The sequence below is a fragment of the Oryza sativa genome, chromosome 1 (genome assembly GCF_034140825.1).
Source record: "Oryza sativa Japonica Group chromosome 1, ASM3414082v1".
NCBI lineage: Eukaryota > Viridiplantae > Streptophyta > Magnoliopsida > Poales > Poaceae > Oryza > Oryza sativa.
Genome location: NC_089035.1, coordinates 41,727,130 through 41,749,988, shown reverse-complemented (window position 1 = coordinate 41,749,988; position 22,859 = coordinate 41,727,130). Strand labels below are relative to the sequence as shown.

General features: G+C 39.5%; 4 protein-coding genes across 5 annotated transcripts; 2 read left to right on the top strand and 2 right to left on the bottom strand.

The window, feature by feature from the left end:
- The first annotated feature begins 708 nt into the window (after positions 1–708).
- LOC4326524 (lipase) lies at positions 709–5,265 on the top strand. 2 transcript variants are annotated; one of them, XM_066306766.1, is made up of 11 exons: positions 709–980; positions 1,053–1,122; positions 1,844–1,918; positions 2,045–2,110; positions 2,228–2,275; positions 2,364–2,431; positions 2,638–2,710; positions 2,788–2,949; positions 4,198–4,392; positions 4,649–4,737; positions 4,891–5,265. In XM_066306766.1, the coding sequence occupies exons 5-11, from the start codon at positions 2,237–2,239 to the stop codon at positions 5,078–5,080; spliced, it is 816 nt and encodes a 271-aa protein (XP_066162863.1). In that variant the 5' UTR covers positions 709–980; positions 1,053–1,122; positions 1,844–1,918; positions 2,045–2,110; positions 2,228–2,236; the 3' UTR covers positions 5,081–5,265. The 2 variants fall into 2 exon arrangements, with proteins under 2 accessions (XP_066162863.1, XP_015616791.1); XM_015761305.3 differs by having other exon boundaries at positions 1,836–1,918.
- A 216-nt stretch (positions 5,266–5,481) lies between these two features.
- Positions 5,482–9,852, bottom strand: LOC4326523 (receptor-like cytoplasmic kinase 185). The gene is made up of 5 exons (XM_015761300.3): positions 9,401–9,852; positions 8,199–8,395; positions 7,856–8,045; positions 7,262–7,653; positions 5,482–6,732 (listed from the first exon to the last, which is right to left on the bottom strand). Exons 1-5 carry the CDS (start codon positions 9,519–9,521, stop codon positions 6,157–6,159), a joined length of 1,476 nt encoding a protein of 491 aa, XP_015616786.1. The 5' UTR covers positions 9,522–9,852; the 3' UTR covers positions 5,482–6,156.
- A 4,210-nt stretch (positions 9,853–14,062) lies between these two features.
- LOC4326522 (putative glutaredoxin-C2) lies at positions 14,063–15,548 on the bottom strand. Its single transcript, NM_001398020.1, has one exon. The coding sequence runs from the start codon at positions 15,458–15,460 to the stop codon at positions 15,083–15,085; it is 378 nt and encodes a 125-aa protein (NP_001384949.1). The 5' UTR covers positions 15,461–15,548; the 3' UTR covers positions 14,063–15,082.
- Positions 15,549–17,627: 2,079 nt separating this feature from the next.
- Positions 17,628–19,786, top strand: LOC4326521 (succinate dehydrogenase subunit 4, mitochondrial-like). Its single transcript, NM_001398019.1, has 3 exons — positions 17,628–17,854; positions 18,928–19,023; positions 19,178–19,786. The coding sequence occupies exons 1-3, from the start codon at positions 17,657–17,659 to the stop codon at positions 19,517–19,519; spliced, it is 636 nt and encodes a 211-aa protein (NP_001384948.1). The 5' UTR covers positions 17,628–17,656; the 3' UTR covers positions 19,520–19,786.
- Positions 19,787–22,859: the final 3,073 nt, after the last annotated feature.

The following is a 22,859-nucleotide window of genomic DNA, read 5'->3' as shown; positions in this document are numbered from 1 at the left end:
TGACTTCATCTGTGTTATCAAAATGCATTTTTCATATGATTGTAAAATATGTAATCATTAATAAATTGTGTTGTATATCTCATTTAAACTACAATAAAAACCTAAAAAGTTTGTAAGTTTTTATAATCAAGATTGCAATAAGCAAATTAATAGAAAATTAAAAAGACTACTCCTACGCAACTACTCCACCCTAGTACGTGATGAAAAAGCTACACTCATAAATCATAACTCATATTGAAATTATGACCTATGTGTCGAATTTTAGAATTCGTTATATTATATTTTAAGATGGGGATACACCTTTAGGAGAGACAACTGACTATATTTAGTTATTCTTCATATGATAATATACTCCCTTCATCCCAAAATATAAACATTTTTAGCTATGTTACATTTTGGAACTGAGGTATTAATAAAGGTAAAAAATGAAAAAAAAGGGAAAAAACTGTAGCAAAAAATCGCTGTTCAGTACGTGTGGAGCCCACTCTATGGCATGGCCGAACAAGAAAGAAATTCGGCTGCAAAGACCGAAGACGAAGAGAGAGATGCTCTGAACCTTATCGGATGGCGATCCGCTTCCTCTCTCCAATCTGACCCGAAACCGCCATCCTAATCAGCTAAATCCAGATAAGCATTAGGGGCAAATTGGTCATTTGACCCACAAGACCGGCTCGGCTATATATATATCTTCGCTAATCCTCATTTCGTGTTCCCTCTTCTCGCTCCTTAATTTAATCTTTAATTAATTTATTTCTCGCCTCTCTTAACTTATTTTGCTCCTCACTTTTCTTCACTAGCTCAAACACTTACACGAACTCGGATTGTTAATAATCTTTTACTACTCCTATATACGGCAATAAAATCTTCGATTTCATCGATTGGTCGCCACTCTCCGATTCCCCCCAACTCGTCGGTAGCAGGTAGCTCGATCGCGCGGCGGCAGAATTTCCGGGGTGGATTTGGCCGATTTGGGGCATCAGGTGAGTTGATTTGTGCAAATTTTGCCAAGATTTGCCATGGGCGCTTGGTTATTTCTCTCTCTTTTTTGGTAGGGCATGGAGCGCCGCGGGCTACTAAAGGCGGCGCTTTTGGTGTGCTTGATTGTGCTTTGCTCCGGGAGAGGTGGGTAATTTAGCTCCCTTTTTTACTTCAAAATGTTGTAGTGGATTCCTTCCTGCTTGCATTTAGAGCTGGTCTTTTTTGCTTGATTACGTTTTAGCTTGCTGCTAGATGGAAATATATTGGGAAATCTTCAAACAAATAATTTGCATAGAACTAACTTAACCGTTTTTTGTTGAAAAAAATGATTAACGGGAGAATTGTTCACATTGGGCAAGGAAACTAGCAGTGAACCACAATATTTGCATGCCTCGATGTTTTCCCCCTTTGTAGTGCCTACTAGTATATTGAAACAGTATGATAGTTTCTTTTTCCATTTTTTTACTAGTATAAAATTACCTTCTTTCAATTTAATCTTTCTGGTTAAAATGGCTGGTTGTAGCTGTATCTAGTTGCCATTGGTACTATGATATATAGTGCAAAATTTCAAATTCCTTTTGACATATCAAAAGGCTATTACAGAAGAACTATAAGGGTTCTTTCATGCAGCTTTTTATTCAAAGCTGTTGCATATCCTCTTCGACTTTGAATCCAAAAGTTTAGCTGTTACAATAATGTGTTTTTTTTCTTTTTTGTTTCATGTTACATAATCATTTTCTGTCACTAGTTATATCTTTTCTACATGTATCCAGCATGTTGAATGTTGCTTCGCTAGATGTTCATTGTTTTCCTTTTTAAAAGGCTGATGCTGGTTCTTTTACATTTGGTGAAAAAAGAAATTCAGGTCATTCAACGCCATCCCTCTACCACCATATATAACCCAAAGCTTGCCAAGACACTTGTGGAATATGCTTCAGCTGTATGTTCATTCACCTTTTTCTTTATCTAAGTTATTCCTGAATGTTAGATCATCCTTCAATATGGATCAACCGTTTGCAACACGTTTTCTAATATTTTGGAGTTTAACATAGAGGATGTCCTGCAGATCTATACTGCTGACCTGACACAATTGTTTACATGGACATGTGCTAGATGTGGTGACCTGATTGAGGTAATCCTTTATCACTGGTATACTTTCTGTTTGCCATGACATGATTTTGTTTGACTTTTGGGCAACTTCCTGCAATTCTTGGCACGGATGATTGAAGTAAATTTGTTGGATGCCCAGGGGTTTGAAATGATGGATATCATCGTAGATGTGGAGAACTGCTTGCAGGTTCGTTTCTGCCTGTGTACATCATAACACTTATCTTCATGTCTCTAGTAGCATCTTGTATGTTGATAATATTTTAACAAATGTGCAGGCATATGTAGGTTTTGCAAGTGATATCAATGCTATAGTAGTTGTATTTAGAGGAACTCAAGAGAACAGGTAATTATCGTCTGTTTCGTTTTGCTTGCTTACTGAAATTTCTTTTTGATTTTGATCGTTCTATTACTTATAAGGGTATTCTGTTGTGTATTTTGGTTTCATGTGTGCATACTTCACATTTATAAAGTACTTGACCTCTATTCTAGGTACTCTCTTAATTTAATAAAGTACTTACTTTAATCTGTACTGATCCTTCAATTTCGCAGCATTCAGAACTGGATAGAGGACTTGCTATGGAAACAACTTGATCTTGACTACCCTGGTATGCCTGAAGCAATGGTGAGCAATGTTAGCTTCAGCATTATGAGTTGCAACATTGGCAGACCAAATTCATTTTGTGCTCCACCTCACCATAGGTACACCGAGGATTTTATTCTGCTTATCATAACACAACAATGCGAGATGGAGTTGTCAGCGGTATTCAGAAGACTCGAAAATTGTTTGGAGATGTTCCGATCATGGTAACAGGGCATTCAATGGGTGGAGCTATGGCTTCGTTTTGTGCACTTGATCTTGTTGTGAGTACTGCATCTTAACTGAATTCAATAGTGTTCACTTTTAGCTCCTATATCACTTTCTGTTTAGAAAATTACACCACATATTGTTTCTCTGCTTAGTTTTGTGCAATAAATTATAAACATTTTATTCTCCACATCTGACTTCACATAAAAGAGAGAAGTGTTTTATTTTGTTGGAATTTGGAAACACCTTCTTCCATGATAATACTTTATATTCTGGTCAAATGGACAAATAGTCTGCGAAGCTGTCGAGCCTTTTTATCTTCTTGGAGCCGATCTTTCATCTTTCCTTTGCCAGCCTAGTACTAATTTTCAGTTATGTAGTAGCAATCTACATCTATGGTCGGTTTGTAGGTTTCCATTCCTTACTTACAGTGGCGGAGCCAGGATTTCTCGAAGCCTAGGGCTCAAAACTAAATACTAAGCTATGGTCATTTCCGATGTTAGAATGATATTTTTAGCGGTACGAGAAACAAGAAAGCTTATTAGTGTATGATTGATTAAGTATTGACTATTATAAACTTAAAATATATATTTATTTATATATTTAGAGAAACTTCTATATTGAAAACTTTTGTATGAGAAACACTATTTAGTAATTCAAAAAACATGCACATGATAAATAAGACATTTTTTCAGCCCAAACTCACTTAAGAACTCAGCCTAAAGCTACCCAAAATTCCTATATAATATCTCTGTTTTCAAAATATAGCAATTTTTAGTTACGAATCTAACATAGAATTGTCTGGATTCAACACTTGTCCAGATTCGTAACTAAAAATTTGTTATATTATAAAATAGAGGGAGTACGTTAGGTGGGCTATTATATATTCTCGACCTCGTAGGATAGAGCACGAGGTGTTCCTACAGATAGGCATATTTAGCAAATGTATCACCTAATGCTATCATAGAATGAGGTTTTGTTTGTAGAATTGTTGGGATACATGCCTCCTTTGCCGGTCCAAAGAAGTATAGTAGTAGTATGGACTAGAGAGTTCGGCAATTAAAATAGGCCTCCAAGTAATGGTAGTGAGGGATAGAATCGATCTAAGTCCCAGGCTGGAGTATACGCGTAGGGCTGAGACATGGAAGGATCAAAATATCTGTTGAATTTTCAGGTATAAGACCGTTAAATTTTTTCCCACGCCTGGGGCTCCAGCCCAAGTTGCCCCAGGCGTGGTTCCGCCCCTGCTTACTTACCTCCAGGTTTTGCCTCTACAGCTAAACAGGAATTCTGTTTTCTTTTAGGTGAACTATGGGCTAGATGGTGTGAAGCTAATGACATTTGGGCAGCCTCGGATTGGCAATGCTGCTTTTGCTTCCTTTTTCAAGAAATACTTGCCTCACGCAATCCGAGTTACCCATGGTCATGATATCGTGCCTCACCTGCCACCATACTTCTCATTCTTCCCACAGAAGACCTACCATCATTTCCCAAGAGAGGTACGATACACTCTACCTGTCTAATATGCTTACCTGAAACTCAATACCTTGAACCATATATGCATTTTCTGACGAGATCAATTGCTTACAGACAGTACACATGCAATCTTACTCATCTTGCATTTCCATAATTTCCCAATGCATGATGCAGTGCTGAGTGCTCCTTTTCAATATGGTTCTATCACCTTGACGTAATCGACCGAGTTCAATAAAAATCCTCTTTTTTTTATCTAAAAAAGATGCTCTTTTTCTTCAGGTATGGGTTCATAACGTCGGACTAGGAAGCCTAGTGTACTCGGTAGAGCAGATCTGTGATGATTCTGGTGAAGACCCATCGTGCTGCAGGTACTACCCCTCTTCTTCTTCTTCTCCATATGCACAAACACAAGCAGATGGGGGGTGAACCACACCTCATCATCTCCTCTCCTTTTGGTGACCCTGAACCTGATGAGCTCTTCATGATCTCTCTCTTTCTTTGACGCCACTTTCACCTTTCAGGTCTGTGAGTGGGAGCAGCGTGCAAGACCACATATACTATCTCGGCGTCAGCATGCACGCCGAGGCATGGAGCTCCTGCAGGATCGTCATGGACTACAGCAAGCTGCGTTACCGGATGGACATCAATGGCAACATCGTCTTGTCAAAGCATCTGGGTTTGTCAGGTGACCTAGAACACAGTGACCAATGATTCAAAATGGAACAGATTTAGTATAATGGTAGCTTAGATGTGTTATATTATTGTACAGTACTACTACACGTGTGTTCCTCTCTCTGATGCTCATATGTGTCAAAATTGTTCATGCGTCAGAAGAGGATTGGGAGATGCTTGCTGTAAATGTGGTTTGGTAATGTGAAGCATTGTTCAGTTCACAAGTACTTGCGTTGTTGCATTACAGTACTACCTCCGTTTCATATTATTTATCAGACGTTTTACTTGGTCAAACTTGAAGAAATTTGACCAAGAATAAAATCCAAACATCTTATAATATGGAAAGGAGAGAGTAGCAGCTAAGCATCAGATAGCTTCTGCAGATAGCAACAATGCGAAGAGCACTGCCACACCAATCAGATTTGGTTTGATACAGCTCATTTGGCTTTGCAAGATGAACACATGATTGACTACTACTGCAAAATATTACATGTACAACACATTGGCTCTGAAATAGCTTGATACAGATAAAAACCTCTTGCTGCATGTCGAACAACGTTCACGCTAAGATACATGAGAGGTACAGTAAGCTAATACAAATAAATAAGTGCTCAGGCAACTCAAAAGAAAAGAAAAGAAAAGAAAAAACTGTACGAAACACAGGTAATGTGTCCTATCTCCAAACCTGAATTCTCATCGGAAGTAACTTCACGTCCTCAGGTAGCCAAACCTGAAATGCTGTAACATTCGTAACACAGGTGGTGCTGAGCATGAGCATGGCGATCAGGTAACCAAGAAAAGGCATTCATCAGGTTCCTCTCTTCTGTTGCCTACCTTTCCAGCTGAATTTTATCGGCTCCCGAACGGAGCCGAACTCTAAAGACACATGACACAATCACATTCACAAGGAATGGACGCCGGGAGATCTAAGACATGTCAAATAGCAATGACATAGTGACCATGGAGTGGCACTGATGGCCGGGGAAGAACAAGGGTCTTATTCACAGATAAAGAACCGTGTGGAACCAATGCAATGTTACTTGATTGGATCCGTTTCGTGTAGATGAGCAGATTCATCCTCCGTAGACTGATTTCTGAAACAAAAACCCTCCGATTTACTCATTTGTACTATCAAAGCTGCCATGACCATTCGGATGCTTCCGTTCTCGAGAATTCTCCCCCCACGTTTTGGCCTCTGCAATAGCACGCTGTCTATCAGCAGTCCTTGGAGTCTCTCTTTTTCTTCCTGTTTGAGCTGGACTACCCATCTGCGACCCTGTCATGTCTAAATCATCCAATCCTGATCTCCGGCCAGAATCACCGGTAGAACTAGTCCTGCTAACCTCTGCTCTTGATGACCTGGCAGCTTCCCTCCTCAGATCTGGAGAATGATGATTTGGCGAGCGCACACTGCGTCGATCTTCATTCCACCCAGCTAGATTTCTGGCCCTAGGAGTTGACGAATTGCTCCTGCTATGTTGAACAGGGGCATTTGGATCATATGTCTGAGAAGCTAGATATGAGAGTGCAGTGACAACATCTCCTATATGAGGGCGAGTGGTAGCTTGCTCTTGTAAACACATGGCAGCAACAGCTAAAGCCTGATACAGACCCCTCATAGGGAAGCGACCTTGGAGCATTGGATCAGCCATTTTAGGGAACTTCCTGCGGTCCTTGAATAGTGGACGAGCCTGCAAACAGATGAAATGTATTGATTATCCAAAATAAAAATGTCCACGAAGTTTTTTTTTCAATTAAGATTGCATTAGAAACTGGTTTCATTTACAAATTTTGAGCGAGCAACAGAACATCATTTGTAAGAGAATGGAACAGCTGAACTATAATGCCCCCCAAACTCTCAAAATTGCTAAATGTTTGCAGCCATCAGCAAAATTACCAAGGTGGATGGCAAATATCGGTATCAAAACAACAACTTTTCCTGGCCACAAGGAAACAATTTGGACACTTGGAAGTAAAGGCCATCCATGATCAAATTGTTCATGAGCTAGCACAAACACTACAATTATTTGTTGTGTGATTGTAAAGAAACAGGTGGGTGGCATCAGTTTGATTGGCGGGATTGTATTTCACTAACAGTACTAAAATAAAATGCTGAGATACATGTAATGCTTTTATTTTCAAAAGAAGAATGCATACAATGGGTGTCACTGGCATATATTTATTATGCATTTATGATGCAAGTATAGTATAAAAACATACCCATGCCACTAGGTTTTGCTCCCCCTGTGGCTTTGTGTTGTCAATTGCTTTGCGCCCTGTAATCAGTTCGAGGAAAACAACACCAAAGCTATAGACATCGGATTTCACTGTGAGCTGCCCAGTCATTGCATATTCTGGGGCACAGTAGCCATAAGTTCCCATCACACGTGTTGAAACATGGGTCTTGTCACCAACTGGACCAAGTTTTGCAAGACCAAAATCAGACAGCTTGGGGTGAAATCCTTCACCAAGAAGAATGTTTGATGATTTGAAGTCACGATAAATAACTGGCGGGCTCGCCTTGTCATGTAGGTATTCTAAGCCCTTGGCTGCACCTGCAGCTATCTTCATCCGTGTGTTCCAGTCAAGAGGTTCCTTATCAGGTGGCAAATCTACAAAACAGAAATTGGAAAACCTTTTATCTTCATTTGAAGCTGCCATTGAACTTTAAACATAACAGGATGCCATTAAACAGCTGTACTAACTACCAAGTATAGTACTTCACAATAATGCAGTACTACTACTTTATGTACATTGCTTCAAGCGCCCATGGACTCTTGCAAGACTAGAAAGGCAAGGAGAAGATAGACAAACCATGCAAATGGTCTTCCAGTGATCCCAATGGCATAAACTCATAGACAAGAAGGCGCTGGTCACCATCAGCACAATAGCCAATTAGATTGACCAGGTTAGTGTGATGTAGAAGACTGAGCATGAGGACCTCAACCAGGAATTCTCTATTTCCTTGAAGACCATTGCGATCAAGTTGCTTCACAGCAACAGCCTGGGAAGTGGTATATTTCATTAGTGCTCCAGGGATAAAGCAAAACAGCAATTCTGCCAACATTTTACTGAATATTAACTAAATCGCTGAAAACCTAAACTTCAAGTATTTAGTAAAATCTCAATAGATCTAGATAGGTTAAGAAAGACTGACCTGCCCAGTCTCCAGGCGTCCTTTATATACACGGCCAAAACCTCCCTCTCCCAATAGGCAATCTTGTCTGAAGTTCTTGGTGGCGGCAGCAAGCTCACGAAAAGTGAACGTCTGTGCAGCAATATTTTGGTTGTTCCCATCTCTTTGGATGACAACGTCCTTCTTAGAGTCTAATCCACCATGTGATCTCGATTTATCTAAGAAGAAAATGTTGTAGAGTTAGTAATCAGTTCTTTTTTCTTTTTGAGGGGCAGAGTAATGGTTGTGTGCTATCCTCTGAGCATTAACACTCTTATCAGCAGAAACATAAAACTAAATCAGTCATTTAAAGTACTGTATTTAGTACACTTTACTACTCGATAGAAGCCAACGAAGCAGATTTCACCGATCCATTTGTGAAGCAATACTCAAAGCATAAACAGAATAACGTAAAGACAAAGCATGTACTTCCAATAATCCCTCCCCCAATCAGTTTCATGAAGAAAAGATCCACAATGAACTGTCCTAGGTCACTAAAATCAATCCTTATTATATCATGTCAACCCCAGGTCCTTACAGATAATTTGCAACATGCCAAAGATGAACCAGCTGCCAAACTGGACAGGTACGATGGCCAACATACCCGCAATTCGTATACTCAAAAAAACAAAATGAAATGACACCTACATATTTGTATATTCATAAACAGTATCGAGTTCAAGGACTAGTAAACAACACATCCATCACTTTCTACCCCCATTGTTCCCACACAAATATACTATCCAGCCTAAGACAACTTCAAAATGATCCTGAGCCTTTACCCACACATCTAAACAAGACAAACCATCAAAATCAACACTATATATTCATGAATCTCCTAAAATTGCCAGGACGATACAGATTTTCTTAATAAAACCTAGCCATCCTAGCCACAAACTATGGCAAACAATGCATTCCCCTATTTTTCCTCTCTAAATGAAGAAGAAAGCGTGCCTGAGCCTAAATACAGCCTCCAAGCTTACTAACACGACAGCAACCCTGCACATTTGTCTAACTTAAATCACCAAATCATCGTTCGCGCACAGCAAAGCAGTACAAACACAACATGAACAGGAAAACCACAGCGCCACAAGGCAGCAGAAGGAAAGAAAAAAAAGAACATCTGAAAGCCGCAGCAAAACGCCGCGAAAACTAATTCCAAGATCCAGTTGTCCTCCACGCACCTGATCCGACCCTGGACACCCCGCGATCCGCGGAGCCGTCCTTGCGCGCGTCCTTGGAGTCAGCCCCGGGCTTCTTGGCCTCCCCCTCCTGGGCCGATCCGAAGCACAGGAAGCAGCTCATCCAAGCAGAACCTTCCCCCCAAAAAAAAAAAATCCAAACTTTCGCTTCACCACCCTCCCCGCCGCAGCAAGACGAAATGGGGTGTTGGACCCCCTCCCCGATCTGAGCGCACGAACCTCCCCAAAATCGGACTTTTAAGCGGGCGGCGGGGGTGGGAGGGAGTGGGGTGGGGGTGGAAGCTACAAGGAGGAGGAGAGGAGGAAGAAGAAGAACATGAGGCTAGGGTGCAAAGAGAAAGACAAGTAGTAGTAGTAGGAGTAAGAAGCAAAAGTCAGCTCTGGGGCAGAGTGAAGAAGAGAGGAGAGGGGAGGGGATCTTTGGGGGCACATCCACTTTCCTCTCCTGCCTGCCACCTCCTCTTTTAAATGGCAAGAGAGAGAGAGAGAGAGAGAGAGAGAGAGACTCTCCTCTTAATTCTGGCCCATGTTTGCATCACCCCCACTCACTGGCAGGCCCTGAACAGGTCAAGCTCTCTTTTTTTCTTTTTTTCTTTTCAGGCTTCACAAATGTCATATTGACCCTGACCTCTCCAGTAAAAAATTTCACATGGATACAACGTTTCAGAACTCAGAAGGCAAAGTCATACAAGAAACAGAGTTTCATGGGTTGTCCATATTCCCTGATAATTTGCCTTCATGGCTTGTCCATATTCCATGATAATCAAGACGGTTTATTAAAAAATAAAAATTAATCTTTGAGTAAAACTCTTATATATTTTTCTAGCGATTTAAAAGTCAATGCTAAAAAGAAATTACGTTGAAAATATTTTAAAATCAACTACAGAATTAAGTTTTAAATTTTAAATTTTGACTTTTGCTTTGGCTTATCAAGCCAACCGATAGGGCTTAGATTGGTAGGTAGTTTCAGTAAACGGCTAGTAGAATTTCGATTTTTTAAAAAATACAGTTAAGATGTGATAGATGAGCTGGTAAAGTAGTAGAAAAATAAATAGAAAAAAAATAATTTAGAAATAATTCATGAAGCATTTCGAAAAGCAAATTCATGGGAGAACAGGACTATGTAATTCACTAAATAGGCTTGGAGTTACGGTGGTAATAACTTATGCGTTGAGCTACAGCTAATAATAGCAGCAAAATAAAAAGGAAAAAAATAATTTATAAGCAAAATTTTTATATTTGTATTATATTAAATGAAAAAAATCACTTGCTCTGGTGTTAATGTACAATGTCGTTAACTTTTATGATTTTTTTTTCTTGTGATTATATGTTATTTAAGCCGGATTTATATTTTACATATTTATATAATATTTTAGTAAAATATATAGTTAAACGCACGTTGAAAAGTTGATGGGGGCTATTCAGTAATGCTAACGGTTGTAGCTTGCGAACCAGCTGCCAGCCACGTTTCATATTGTTGCATAAGCCAGTGTTTCCGAACAGCCTCAGTAACACACATACACTAAAAAGGAAACTAGAGAAAGCAGATTTTAAATTTGGACTTTAATTATGTTTGATAAGTTACTACTTCCTCCGATGTTAATGATATTTATCTAGATTCATTAACATTAATATTAATGTAAAAAATACTAAAATGACTCATTGTGATACGGAGAAAGTACCAAGCAGACATCCAGATCCTACGATAAACAGCTCGTGGACGGTTGGCCACGTCGACGCCTAGTACTAGCGTAGCGTCTCTTTTGGGTTGGGTTGGGTTTTGGTGGCGTCGTTTTCGTGGGCCGCCGAGGAAGCAGGAGGGGTGCAAAGTGGCGCCACGCCACGGATTTTGCTGTTCCGTTCTGTCACGACGGAAACGGCGCGCTCCACGCACCAAAACGTTGCTGACGTGGCACGCCCCACCACCACCACCGCTCGATCGGGTCGGTGTCTCGACCGCTCGATCCATGGTGTGTGTTTAGTTAGGGCCTGTTTGGTATAACTCCAACTCCTAAATATAACTCCAGGAGTTGAGTTTAGAGTGGAGTTATGGAGCTGCCTAAACCCAGCTCCACAACTCTAGTACATTTTGTGAGAGAGCTCCACCCAACTCCACTCCCAGTTTTAGTGGAGCTGAAACTGTTTGGCTGAGCTCCAGCTCCAGGAGGGGTGGAGCTGGAGCTGGAGCTGTGCCAAACAGGGCCTTAGTGGTTTAGTTTGACTGCGTGCCTGTCTGTATTAGTAGTACGTGTACGTAACACGAGATTTGATCGTGTCGTGGCAGGCGTTCACACCGCCCCGAGAATTTTCTAGAAATTGATCACGCCGGCAAACCGTCCAGGACGACAGGTCAGCAACTGCTGCTTCTGCTGCAGTTTGGTACAGTACGTGCTGAAATTTGAAAAAAAGCAATCACAACGTTAAGTTCATGCTTCCTCCGTCTCAAAATAAGTACAACCGTAAATATCCATACCCAACATTTAACCGTCTATTTTATTTAAAAAATTTATAAAAAATTTAAAAATATTTAGTTACACTATTCATATTTTATCATCTAATAGCAATAAAAATACTAATCATAATTTTTTTTTAATAAGACGAACGGTCAAACGTTGAACGTGAATAATACAAAACTGCACTTATTTTGGGATGGAGGGAGTAATAATCATTGTATTGAAATTTATAAAAGTGAAAATAATTATACTATGAATAGATAAAATAATAAATGGTTACACTGTGATTGGATAAAGTATTAGTATTCTTATATTTTGTCTTTTCGTATCTATATTAGTATATGATGGATAAAATTAAATTATTTTGAGACAGATGTAGTAGTTTATATTAGTATAGGATGGATAAAATTAAATTATTTTGGGGCGTAGTACGCGGTCTGTATCAGAGCGTCACAGTATTATGCCGATTGTGATTGGTCAGGCGGTTAATGATGCCTCACGGGGAGAGATAATACCGATAAGCTTGTGCGTGCCACTGCACTGGGCCTCTTTGGGTTGGACCGTGCGGTGCGGCGTCCGATCTCGGATGGCCCAGTCCATCGAAAATCTTGGCCCATCTACGTACGTGACAGCCCGAGATGTTCTGGGCCTGATAAAACGGGCAGGGCTCTCTCATTCTCACGTGGCCACCGACCGGCGTCTCGGTGTTGTCGTCCATCAGCAACCCGACGACACAACGCAAGAGCATCGATTAATCATGTGCTATACTCCCTCTTTCCAATTTCCCCATGGTTTTATGTGCGCATGCTTCTCTAATTCTTAAATGTTTTATTTTCTAAAAAATTTATAGGCAAGTTGCTTTAAAAGTTCATATTAGTTTTTTTAAGTATTATTAGTGATACTTAATTATTCATGTGTTAATCCGACGCTCCATTTTACGTATCGGAAGAAAGGGTTCTCAATAATCCTTATCTTCAAACACATCCTGGTTGGCATCATCCATACTCTCTCCTTTTTTAAAAAAAATGAGTATATTTACAAAACTACAGTTATTTTAGCTAAATTATCGTAAAACTAAAATTTTAAGGTGATGTTTTATGAAACTATAGATTTAACACTAAATTTATCACACAATTATATATTTAAGACGAAGTATAGCAAAACTACATATTTAATAACAAAGTTATCACAAACCTATAGATTTTTGAGTTTAAATTCTTAGCACTAGTGTTATGTTTGAGTTATAAACATCTAAGTTTTGTGATTAAATTAACACTAAATTTATAGTTTTGTGATTACTTTGTTACTAAATTTGAAGTTTTACGATACTCTATCTTAAATATGTAGTTATGTGCAAAATTTAATATTAAATATGTAGTTTTGTGATAATTTGGTTAAAGTATATATAGTTTTATGAAATTTACTCAAAAATTAATTCATATATATGAATATAGGCATGCACTGTAGTACTTATTCATGTTTATATTTTGCTAAGATTCGAATTTTTTGAACCGAGGGTGTACGTACGTGCAGCACGCGGGTATATATATAAATACACACGTGCAACACGTTACGCCGAGTGCTAATTGGAATCGCTACGAACAAAGCTAGTAAATTACTATAGTACACTATATAGGATTCTATGTGTCTGCAACACCAAGGATCGAGTCACACATCAACTTGCATCTACTACTGTGTTGGATTCCAAGAATATATCTCTCTCGTATCTCGATCTCGCTATGTACTCCCTCCGTTTCACAATGTAAGTCATTCTAGCATTTCTCACATTTATATTGATGCTAATAAATCTAGATAGGTATATATGTCTTAGATTCATTAGCATCAATACGAATGTGAAAAATGCTAAAATGACTTACATTATGAAACGAATGAAGTATATCTTTTCACCAAGTCGATGCGCCACGATTTGTGAATAAAGGATTACTCTCACGAATATGTTCTACCCCTCTAGCTGCATGTAAACGAAAAGTGAGACCGGTATGTAATACAATACTCCCTCCGTTTCTAAATATTTGACACCGTTGACGTTTTAGCACATGTTTTACCGTTCGTCTTATTCAAAAACTTTTGTGAAATATGTAAAACTATATGTATACAAATAAGTATATTTAACAATGAATCGAATGATAGGAAAAGAATTAATAATTACTTAAATTTTTTGAATAAGACGAACGGTCAAACATATTTAAAAAAGTCAACAGCGTTAAATATTTAGAAACGGATGATATCTTAAATTTCTCAAAAAAATTACAAATTTAATGTAGAGTATCATAAAATTGTAGATTTAGTAACAAGTCATAGCCTTATATTATAGTGCACTGTGACTTGCGCTATATATCATCAGGTATTCAGCACTTCAATATTTTTTTTAAAAAAAACGCACAAAAACCTTACACACGTTAATATATTAGACACCTCAATAATTCTCAAAGATACACTATAAAGTATGACAAAATAGAGAGCTAATTTGGCCCAACTTGACTCTGAGAATTACCTAGTAGTAACTTTTTTTTGCAGGTACTATAACATGTCGTGAGAATTTGTTTCAAACGTCTCAGATCGACTCCGACAACAAATCTAACAAAATTTGACACTGTTGTTTTCAGGACTTTGCCTTCGTAAATGCAGGGCAAAGGATCACTGGATCAGTATATATGGTGCGCACTGCGTAATTTGCATCATGGCTTCATGGGACACACATTGAGCTACTAAACCCTTCATTAAATCTAGCGGCTACTTTTGAAAACTGAAAGGCATTAGCCGACATATTTGTACTTTTGCAGCTAGCACTGACATATAGGAGTAGTTTAAGTTAACCCTTTCTCTGGTCAGACTACTTTGAATTAATGGCACCTAATTAAAGCCTAAAGCAAAGGATCAAAGCTAATGCCTTCAGCTCTTCATGATAATTAAGTAGTACACTAGCTAATTAATTAACTAATCTGATCTTTCTGACCAGCTGAACACATACTCATCACTTGCAAAGCACTATCTTCCATACATATGTACGTAGGTAGAGGTACAACTGAAGATCATATGCATGTATGCTAATTAATCTGACAGATGATCTCCCCAAAATTAGTTAATTGCCTGCAGTACTGATGCATTGTGCATACGACCATCAGTGAAGATTGATGACATGCATATTGCATGTAGCAGAATTAACAGTAGTAAGAGCTAGTTATCGCCATTAATTAATTGATCGATAGTTAATTAATTGATTAGCTGGTAGTATATAGGAGTACTTCGTATCTCTGAGCCAGAGGGCGCCGGCTTCGCGGAGGAGCGGGACGAGCTTGCCGGCGAGGTGGAGCGACATGACCTGGTCGGTGGGCCCGACGAGCTTGCCGCCGATGAAGACGGCCGGCACCGGCGGCGTCCGGCCGACCATTCCGGCGAGCGCCCTCTCGACGTCCTTGCCGTTGGGGTCCTTGTCCACCTCGTGCACCGCCCAGCTCACCCCGAGCTCCGAGAAGAGCGTCTTCACCACGTGGCACATGAAGCAGTTGCTCGCCCCGAAGATCACCACCGCCCTCTGCGACGACAGCCGCGCCACCCTCTCCGCCATTGCCAACCTCTAGCTCTCACTTCGCTTCACTCTAGCTCGATCGAGCTAGATCTATGGAGACTTTCGAAAATTCTTTGAGTAGTTTTGGTTGTGATGGTGATGATGAGAGAAGGCGCGATGCTTATTTATAGGTGACGGGAAACTGAACCAAGGAAGAAGAAGAGATAATAACTAATTAAGGGCTCGTTGGCACAGCTTTAACTTCAGCTCCACCTCTCCAGCTAAACAGTTTTATCTCCATCTAAAATAAGAGTGGAGTTGGATGGGGCTCTCTCACAAACTGAACTAGAGAGTTGGAGTTGGGTTTAGGCCGCTCCACAACTCTACTATAGATCTAACTACTGAAGCTAAATTTAGAAGTTGAAACTCTAATAAACAGCCTCTGGCACTGATTGGGAATGTTGTGCGCTTATTAGAGGTTTAGTACTTGGATTTTTTTCTCTAGCTTTGCTTTTGGCCGGAGGGGACAGCATTATAAAAGTTGAATTATTTATTTGATTGAAATGGGGGTATGCCATGCAAATTGAGGTTTTACTATGATCAAAATATATATTTATGTTTTTGTGATGAATAGAATGAAATGCTGAATAGATGGATGACTTTGTGATAATTATTCGATGGTACAGATAAATAAATTAGCTATTATAAAAAGTTAAAAGTGGATTTAAAACAACATTATAATATGTTTAAATATAATTTTGTTTTTTTAAAAATTGTACTGTTTATAAACTCGGGAAATGCACATGCTAATGTTATTGCAAAATTCACAGCGCTCCATTCCATTCTCCTAAAACAAAACACGAATATTAGGAAATGATTTAATATCAAATAATTATAAGGATAAGGCTTCGAACCCAGACCAACTAGCCCATCTTCTTGTGGAACTAGCCGGAAGACTTCTAAACGTTTCTGAATTTTAAAATGAGGATAATAAGGCAAATTGATCTATATATAGAGTAGCAAATATAAAAAAAAAATGCACAACTAGCTAAGAGCAGATGCGCGAACCAAATTAAACACTAATATTTGCTGGACAATCTATAAATTATTTTACAACACATTTGAGCTTAATTAATCGACTCTATCGGATAATTAGTTGCCTGCAATTTGAGCTGAACTTTATCATACCGTACAGTAATGTATACTAAATTAACCTAGAGATGCCGATAAGGTTTGGATCCGCCCTAATTGCTTGTTTTTACCATTTTAACAGGACGAATAATGCCCTCTGGGGGTAGACATATCATGAAGCACATTTTTCATTTTTGGATGACATTGGACCAAAATCCTTTTGTTTAATATCCCACTTTATATTTTCTACGTGTCCGCATAACAGAACCAGGAATTTCCACGTCAATGCCGGAATAAATCGGCAGGGTTAGTGTTAAGCAATGAATTTCAAACGCCAAGCATCCACTCAAAGAATAAACGAATCCTCTGGTACCCTTTACATGTCGGGAGAATATATAAGCCTACTAAAGGAGTAGTAATTAATTAATTAAGCAGGTTGTAACCGCCCTATCTGCCTTTCTAATTATCTTCCACTAATTAATCAGGTACTGTGTGATGATCGTGTTGAATTGACCCTTGTTAAATTTATGCAGGTAAACAAATGATTGATATTATTCGATCTCTACTTCTAAATGAAGAAATTAAAGAGAAGAATTTTGGTTATTCCATATTTCAGAAGGGACTACTATTGATCTTTCAACAGGTTTGAAGTTTCAAATCTTACAGAATTTTCAACAATGTATACAACCCTTTTTGAATGAAATAAAAAAAAGAATAAACATGTAAAAAATCGTAAACTTAATAAAAATCTAATTTTGGTGCACTGTAACAGTGTAACTAAGTATAAATATAAATCAAATCTAAAGAACACAAATCTTGATGCAAAGATTCCACGGACGAAAAATCAAAAAATAGAAGTCCAAAAATCTGTTGCAAGTGAAATAGCAAAACCGTTTAGGATAGCTCATCTTTTTCTTGGGCCTGATTATCATGGGCCTTTGGTCCAGTTCCATGTATGGGCTAGTATTCGTGCTACCTATATGGGCCAGGCTTATGGCTACCAATGCGGCCCATGTACGATGACGTGTACCCTATTGTCTTCTACTAGCTCTCTCCCCCTCTACTACCTTCCTTACTCTGCCCGTGAAGAGAGAGAGAGAGAGAGAGAGAGAGAAGGGGGGAAGAATGGCGTCGCGCCTCCTCGCCCGATCCAAAGCCCTAGCGCTCGCCCTGTCCCGCGCCGACGCGGCGGCGCCGGGGCCCGCCGCCGGAGTGCAGTGGCTCCGCACGCTGTCCTCCCTCCCCCGCGATCCGGCCGCCGCCGCCTCCCCCGCCCCCGCGCCGCGCCAACCCGCCGTGGGGTCCCCTCTCGGCCTCTCCAAGGTTGACCTCTTCTTCCCTCGCTTCGTCTCTCTCTAGGCGTATGGATTTTGCGAGCTGAACTAGCTGTTTGGATCGGATCAGTGTGTGTGGCTTGTTTGGGGTGATGGGTTTGTAAGCGAGATGCCCTAGTCCACGCGCGATCTGTAATGTTTTTTTTTTCTTAATTGCATTTTTATTGTTTGGTTCTGTTGTGTTGTGCTTAGATTGATAGTCTACTAGTAGTTCTGGTCATGCTTTTAGTTATAATCTAGGTTTGGGGGAGATAGGATGTCGTGGGAAAATGGCGAAGGGAATCAGTTGGGAACCTGGGACTGTAGCAGCAAGTAGGCCATTCTCCTGCTTCACCACCCGCTAAGTTCATAGCAACATATGGTAAAATGGTATTTACCTTTTGTTCTGATTCATCGCGTTACCAGGCTCGTTGAATTCTGGGATGAAAAATTGGGCAAACTGTTAGTACGATTATCGAGTGAGGGAAGGGTGGAGTCATGTATCTGCTCACCTCTTGTGTATTAACCTAAGTCTTTATTTTTAATCTTTGCATATCACTCCAGTTAGTTTTGGTAGTTTTTTCTTGGCCTTCATGATTGTTTTGTTTGGCTTCAATTGCTGTTGATGAGCCAATGACTTGGAATGTAGCTAATAAATCTGAAAATAGAATAGTTCCTTGACACAAAAAAATCCCTTGGTTAATCTCATCACTATCTGCACTAGTTGTTGTTGGAAAATGTTATGTCCTCTCACTGGTATCTGAAGATATTTGCAATTTGATACCATGCTTAAGTGGTTCATTGTGGTGGGTAGCACCTGCTGATAATTTAGTACTGATGATTATGCAAGATGATCTTTCCTTGTGGGAATAGCTAATTTTATTTGGCGCCATCCATTCAGTGCTTATTGTCTTCTGATAATGACATCTTTAAGAGAATCACATTGTGAATTTGTAATGAAAAATTGCTGTTCGTATGTAACTTGAATACTTCTGTTCTCATTTTCCCCTAGTTCAATGCATGAGTTTATTGTGTTCCTAAGAACTTGTAAGGGACTTTTCTAATGTTATCATATGCAAACAGATTCCAGGATATGAACAGACATCTCGACTCAGTGGTACACAAGTATTGCCTCGTTGGTTTTCTACTGGAACATCAAATGGATCTTCTGCTCAGCAGGTGCGTATCTATCCCTAGTGCATATTATATAGGCTTCTGCATTTATTGGATTGTTTTCACTCCCCACCAGTCAATGCTAGATATTTCTTACTATCTCACTGACATCACATAAGACAATTACTGGGTGACACAATCTGATGCGCTGAATACACAGGAGGGAGCCACCAGAAAGGTAATGGCATTCAGCCCATTAGAAGCAAGCATCGCCAAACCCAGAAAAGGTCCATTGACATCTGAAAGCTGGAAAGTGAAGCAGACAGAGCTACTAACACGATCTACGTATTACATGATCCCAACTCTGCTTCTTGTATCAAAGAACAGCATCAGTACGTCTCTTCTGGTCGCATCAGTATTCCATCAAGTCTACATGTTCTACAAGGAGATCCTTCTGGACTATGTCCATCACGATATCACCAGGAAGTGGGTTTTCATATACTTCAAGATTCTCCTGATAATCATGGCCAAGGAAACAGTTGTCTACTTCGATTTATTTTAAGTTCATGGTAGTTTCTTGAGAGACGTGTTAGGCACCCATCTGTACACTGAAAATAATCAAGATGGACAAATGCCTGCTGCTGGTTTCCTCTGTTCTGCAGTTCCAACTTGCTATCTTTTTCTGATTTTGGCTGAACTGATTTAAGGCCAACTAAGGCACCAAACAATGTATTTCTTCAAGCAACGATCAGTTTGTCCCTAAAACCTTAGATTGAAAAAGTCTCCTGATTTTGTAATAATGGTATATATCAACCTTGAGTTCTGTTAATTTCTCGTCTTCTGGAATCGCTCCCAGTTGTCGTGTTTTGCAGTAATATATGAGCTACTGTTAGTCTATTCCACCACTAGGGAGTTAATTGCTCTTGCCTTGTGAAATCATTCCAGTTGCAATTTTCTCTGCTCTTGTGTACCACTGACATGATTAAACACTGTCGAAGTTGGGTGTTGCACTATTGTTTTGGCTGTTGAAAGCATCAACTGTCTTCATCCTAAAAATGATACTATCTGTTATGAAATCCGTGCAACTAGACCACATTGATCCAGTATTGATATAGCACAGGCCAGTTCATGCTGCTGAGTTAGGCCAATGTACTGCCCATCATACAATCGTACTGTACTCGTACATTGTAGATCCAAGTACTGTCCTCTGCAACACAAAATCTCATGCTGATCTCCCAGGCCCCAGCTGAGACGCAATATGCACTCAAGTTTCGACGACCAGCAGCTGACTAGGTACAGGCGTATGCATATACAATGTTCAGACATGGATGTAGACAGCAGATACCAGTGTCCCAGCAAAGCTGTGGTCAGCAGTATACTCTATGATCATAGTGTCCCGTAATTTAAACCTCTCCGGCAACTTGGGATGAAGCAAGGCATGTGTTGTCTGTCTGGTGTACCAGATTGTATATCAATGGCTGTTGGAATACTATAAGTTCAGATGAGGCACTAACTGAAGAACAGGAATCAGACTGGAGATTTTGGTATATTTGTTACTATTACATTTCTGATTTTTGATTCTTTTTTCTTCTTCTTGTTGTTTGTTTTTCAGATCTTGTGAGCTGCAGGGATCAGGATTTCAGCGTTCATATCTATGGACCATTGGCCTGCTGCAGTGCAAACCATGTGGTGAATGGGCTGGCGCCTGCAAAAGAAATGTACTCCACCCGTCCCATAATATAGTGACTTAATACTCGATTAGACACCACTTGCCACCTAGCACTACGAATTAAGGTCTGTTCAGATTCATAGTACTAGGTGATGTCTAATCGAGTAGTTGCTATATTTTGCACCGAGAGTAGGCAACACGGCTGTGGTTTTCTTGACTGCTCACCTTTGCTGGCATGCTGGGTGGTCTGTCCATCTGTCCTTTTCTCTCTTCTCCTGCTTGACAAGGGGAGCTGCTGCATTAATGTTGTTTGGTCCTGAATCCATGGCAACATTTGGTGTTCAGGAAATTTGTGCAATAAATGCATTACAGCCCTATAGGACTATAGATACTTTTCAGTTTTATTGCTCCAGTCCGTTTGAAAACCTGGCTAGCTTCACTGGTGCTTTTCTAGGTTAGAAAACCAGCTTACCAGCACACTATTGCAGATGCAACTTTCAAGAATTACAGTTTTTATCTTGATGTTAATCTTTTTTCAAGATCCAGCAGTACAGCAGGAGTAAGCCAGCCTACTGATCCTTTTACAGTCTCTGGGTTCACCATATTATACAGGAAGCTGACTTCAACATGAAAGAATCATTAGTAGAATCCGATGGTAACATACACTACAGTTTTAACACTTGAAATGAAGTACACCTGCCATTAAAGCTCCTTATGCAGGCTTTCAGTTATCTAGTTTCGGATTCCTATATACTTGTAGTTTAGGTATTATGATACTTGATATAGATGGCAATACTTTGCGGACTATATAGTTTATATGGATCTGGTAAGAAGTTATCTAGAATTCTGCACAAGACAGGCTGGAAGTTGGCCTGTTGCAATGAGTATTTCTTTTTTGTGGCAGTCATTGGATTCTCATCTGCAGAAGGACATGGTGCATGTGCTCCTCTTCTTTAATCTTTTGTTTTCTTTGGCTTTTGGCTGGTCACTTAGGCACACTGAAGATGTTTATATCGATATATGTTAGTATCTGGAAATCAATTGAACTTTGCATCTGAGATAATCTCCATGAACAGTCCAGGTTCATTGCAGCCGCAGTGTTCATGTAAGCATATAATTATATGGAACCAGTATTATATGCTACTAAGACTGGTTAAGGTCTAGTTGGTGTTGGAAAACTCAAAATTGACTTTAATCCATGGATGAACCGGATCACTTGAATGTCTGTACTTGGCCACTTAGACTAGAATTAACAATACTTTTTTGGATAAAGTGAGTAGAATTAACGATACTGATGTCAGCTTGCTGTTTGATTTGCAGTTTTTACTTCAGTCGACAGTGGAAGAACCGAAATTAATGAGGTATGTGTAAATCAACTCTGAGAATTAGTCAGTCTGATGATCCAGGTAACTGCATTATTTTGTAATTGCATTCAGATAAACGTACGCCTGCAGAATGAAATCTTAATTTACTATAGATAGATTTGGAACTAAACAAATGTTCAGATGTCCTGCAATTTTCTATCTGTAATGTGTACGTACGAGCGAGCAAATCTGATAATATATTGGATTCAGATTTGGATCTCAGGGAGTATCTGACTGGACCCCCTATTACTTGTTACAACTCGCATTGGTTTAAAATATAAAACAACTTGCATTCTGCTAGCCTGCAAAGAGTTGTATTGCACATTGTCGCCTAAATCATTTAGATTCTTCCATCAACTAAACGTAGCAAGTGTCTGTTAGGTAAGTCTTGCTTTAATGTACTCTGAAAATAAAATGCTTTCTGAAAAAATCTGAACTCGAAACAGCACGAGAATTTGCTGCAGAAAAAAAGTGACCAAATTCTGACCTATCAAGATTAGCATGAACTGTTCAGAGTTCAATTCGATGGAAATACTTTTGGTCGAATATAGAACTCTGTAGTTTCAAACCTACCAAATCCCATCTGAAATGCCTGTAAAGGTCGTCCTCATTTTAGACATGATCTTCAATCTTTATTTCCCAGTGGTAGCCACCACATTATGCCTGCTCAATTCTTTAAGACCCTAAATGAACCCAATGTTTTTGATGTCGTATTGGTTACATCAGTTTTTCTCGAGACCTCTTTGATTGAGGTCAGCATGTGCCTTTGTATCAAACGTTTTCATGCATATAGTTTTCTAACCAGATCGATCAACTGAACATACTTGTTTCTTGTTATGACATGACCAAATTGCAGTAGTTTAAGCGAG

Excerpts from the sequence above, each read along its gene's own strand:
- LOC4326524 (XM_015761305.3), top strand. The coding sequence starts at position 1,056 with ATGGAGCGCCGCGGGCTACTAAAGGCGGCGCTTTTGGTGTGCTTGATT. Across the intron at positions 2,276-2,363 it reads ATGTGGAGAACTGCTTGCAG|GCATATGTAGGTTTTGCAAG; the intron begins GTTCGTTTCTGC and ends ACAAATGTGCAG. Across the intron at positions 4,393-4,648 it reads ACCATCATTTCCCAAGAGAG|GTATGGGTTCATAACGTCGG; the intron begins GTACGATACACT and ends CTTTTTCTTCAG.
- LOC4326521 (NM_001398019.1), top strand. The coding sequence starts at position 17,657 with ATGGCGTCGCGCCTCCTCGCCCGATCCAAAGCCCTAGCGCTCGCCCTG. Across the intron at positions 17,855-18,927 it reads CCCCTCTCGGCCTCTCCAAG|ATTCCAGGATATGAACAGAC; the intron begins GTTGACCTCTTC and ends ATATGCAAACAG. Across the intron at positions 19,024-19,177 it reads ATGGATCTTCTGCTCAGCAG|GAGGGAGCCACCAGAAAGGT; the intron begins GTGCGTATCTAT and ends CTGAATACACAG.
- LOC4326522 (NM_001398020.1), bottom strand. The coding sequence starts at position 15,460 with ATGGCGGAGAGGGTGGCGCGGCTGTCGTCGCAGAGGGCGGTGGTGATC.
- LOC4326523 (XM_015761300.3), bottom strand. The coding sequence starts at position 9,521 with ATGAGCTGCTTCCTGTGCTTCGGATCGGCCCAGGAGGGGGAGGCCAAG. Across the intron at positions 8,396-9,400 it reads GGTGTCCAGGGTCGGATCAG|ATAAATCGAGATCACATGGT; the intron begins GTGCGTGGAGGA and ends TTTTCTTCTTAG. Across the intron at positions 7,654-7,855 it reads ACTGGAAGACCATTTGCATG|ATTTGCCACCTGATAAGGAA; the intron begins GTTTGTCTATCT and ends TCTGTTTTGTAG.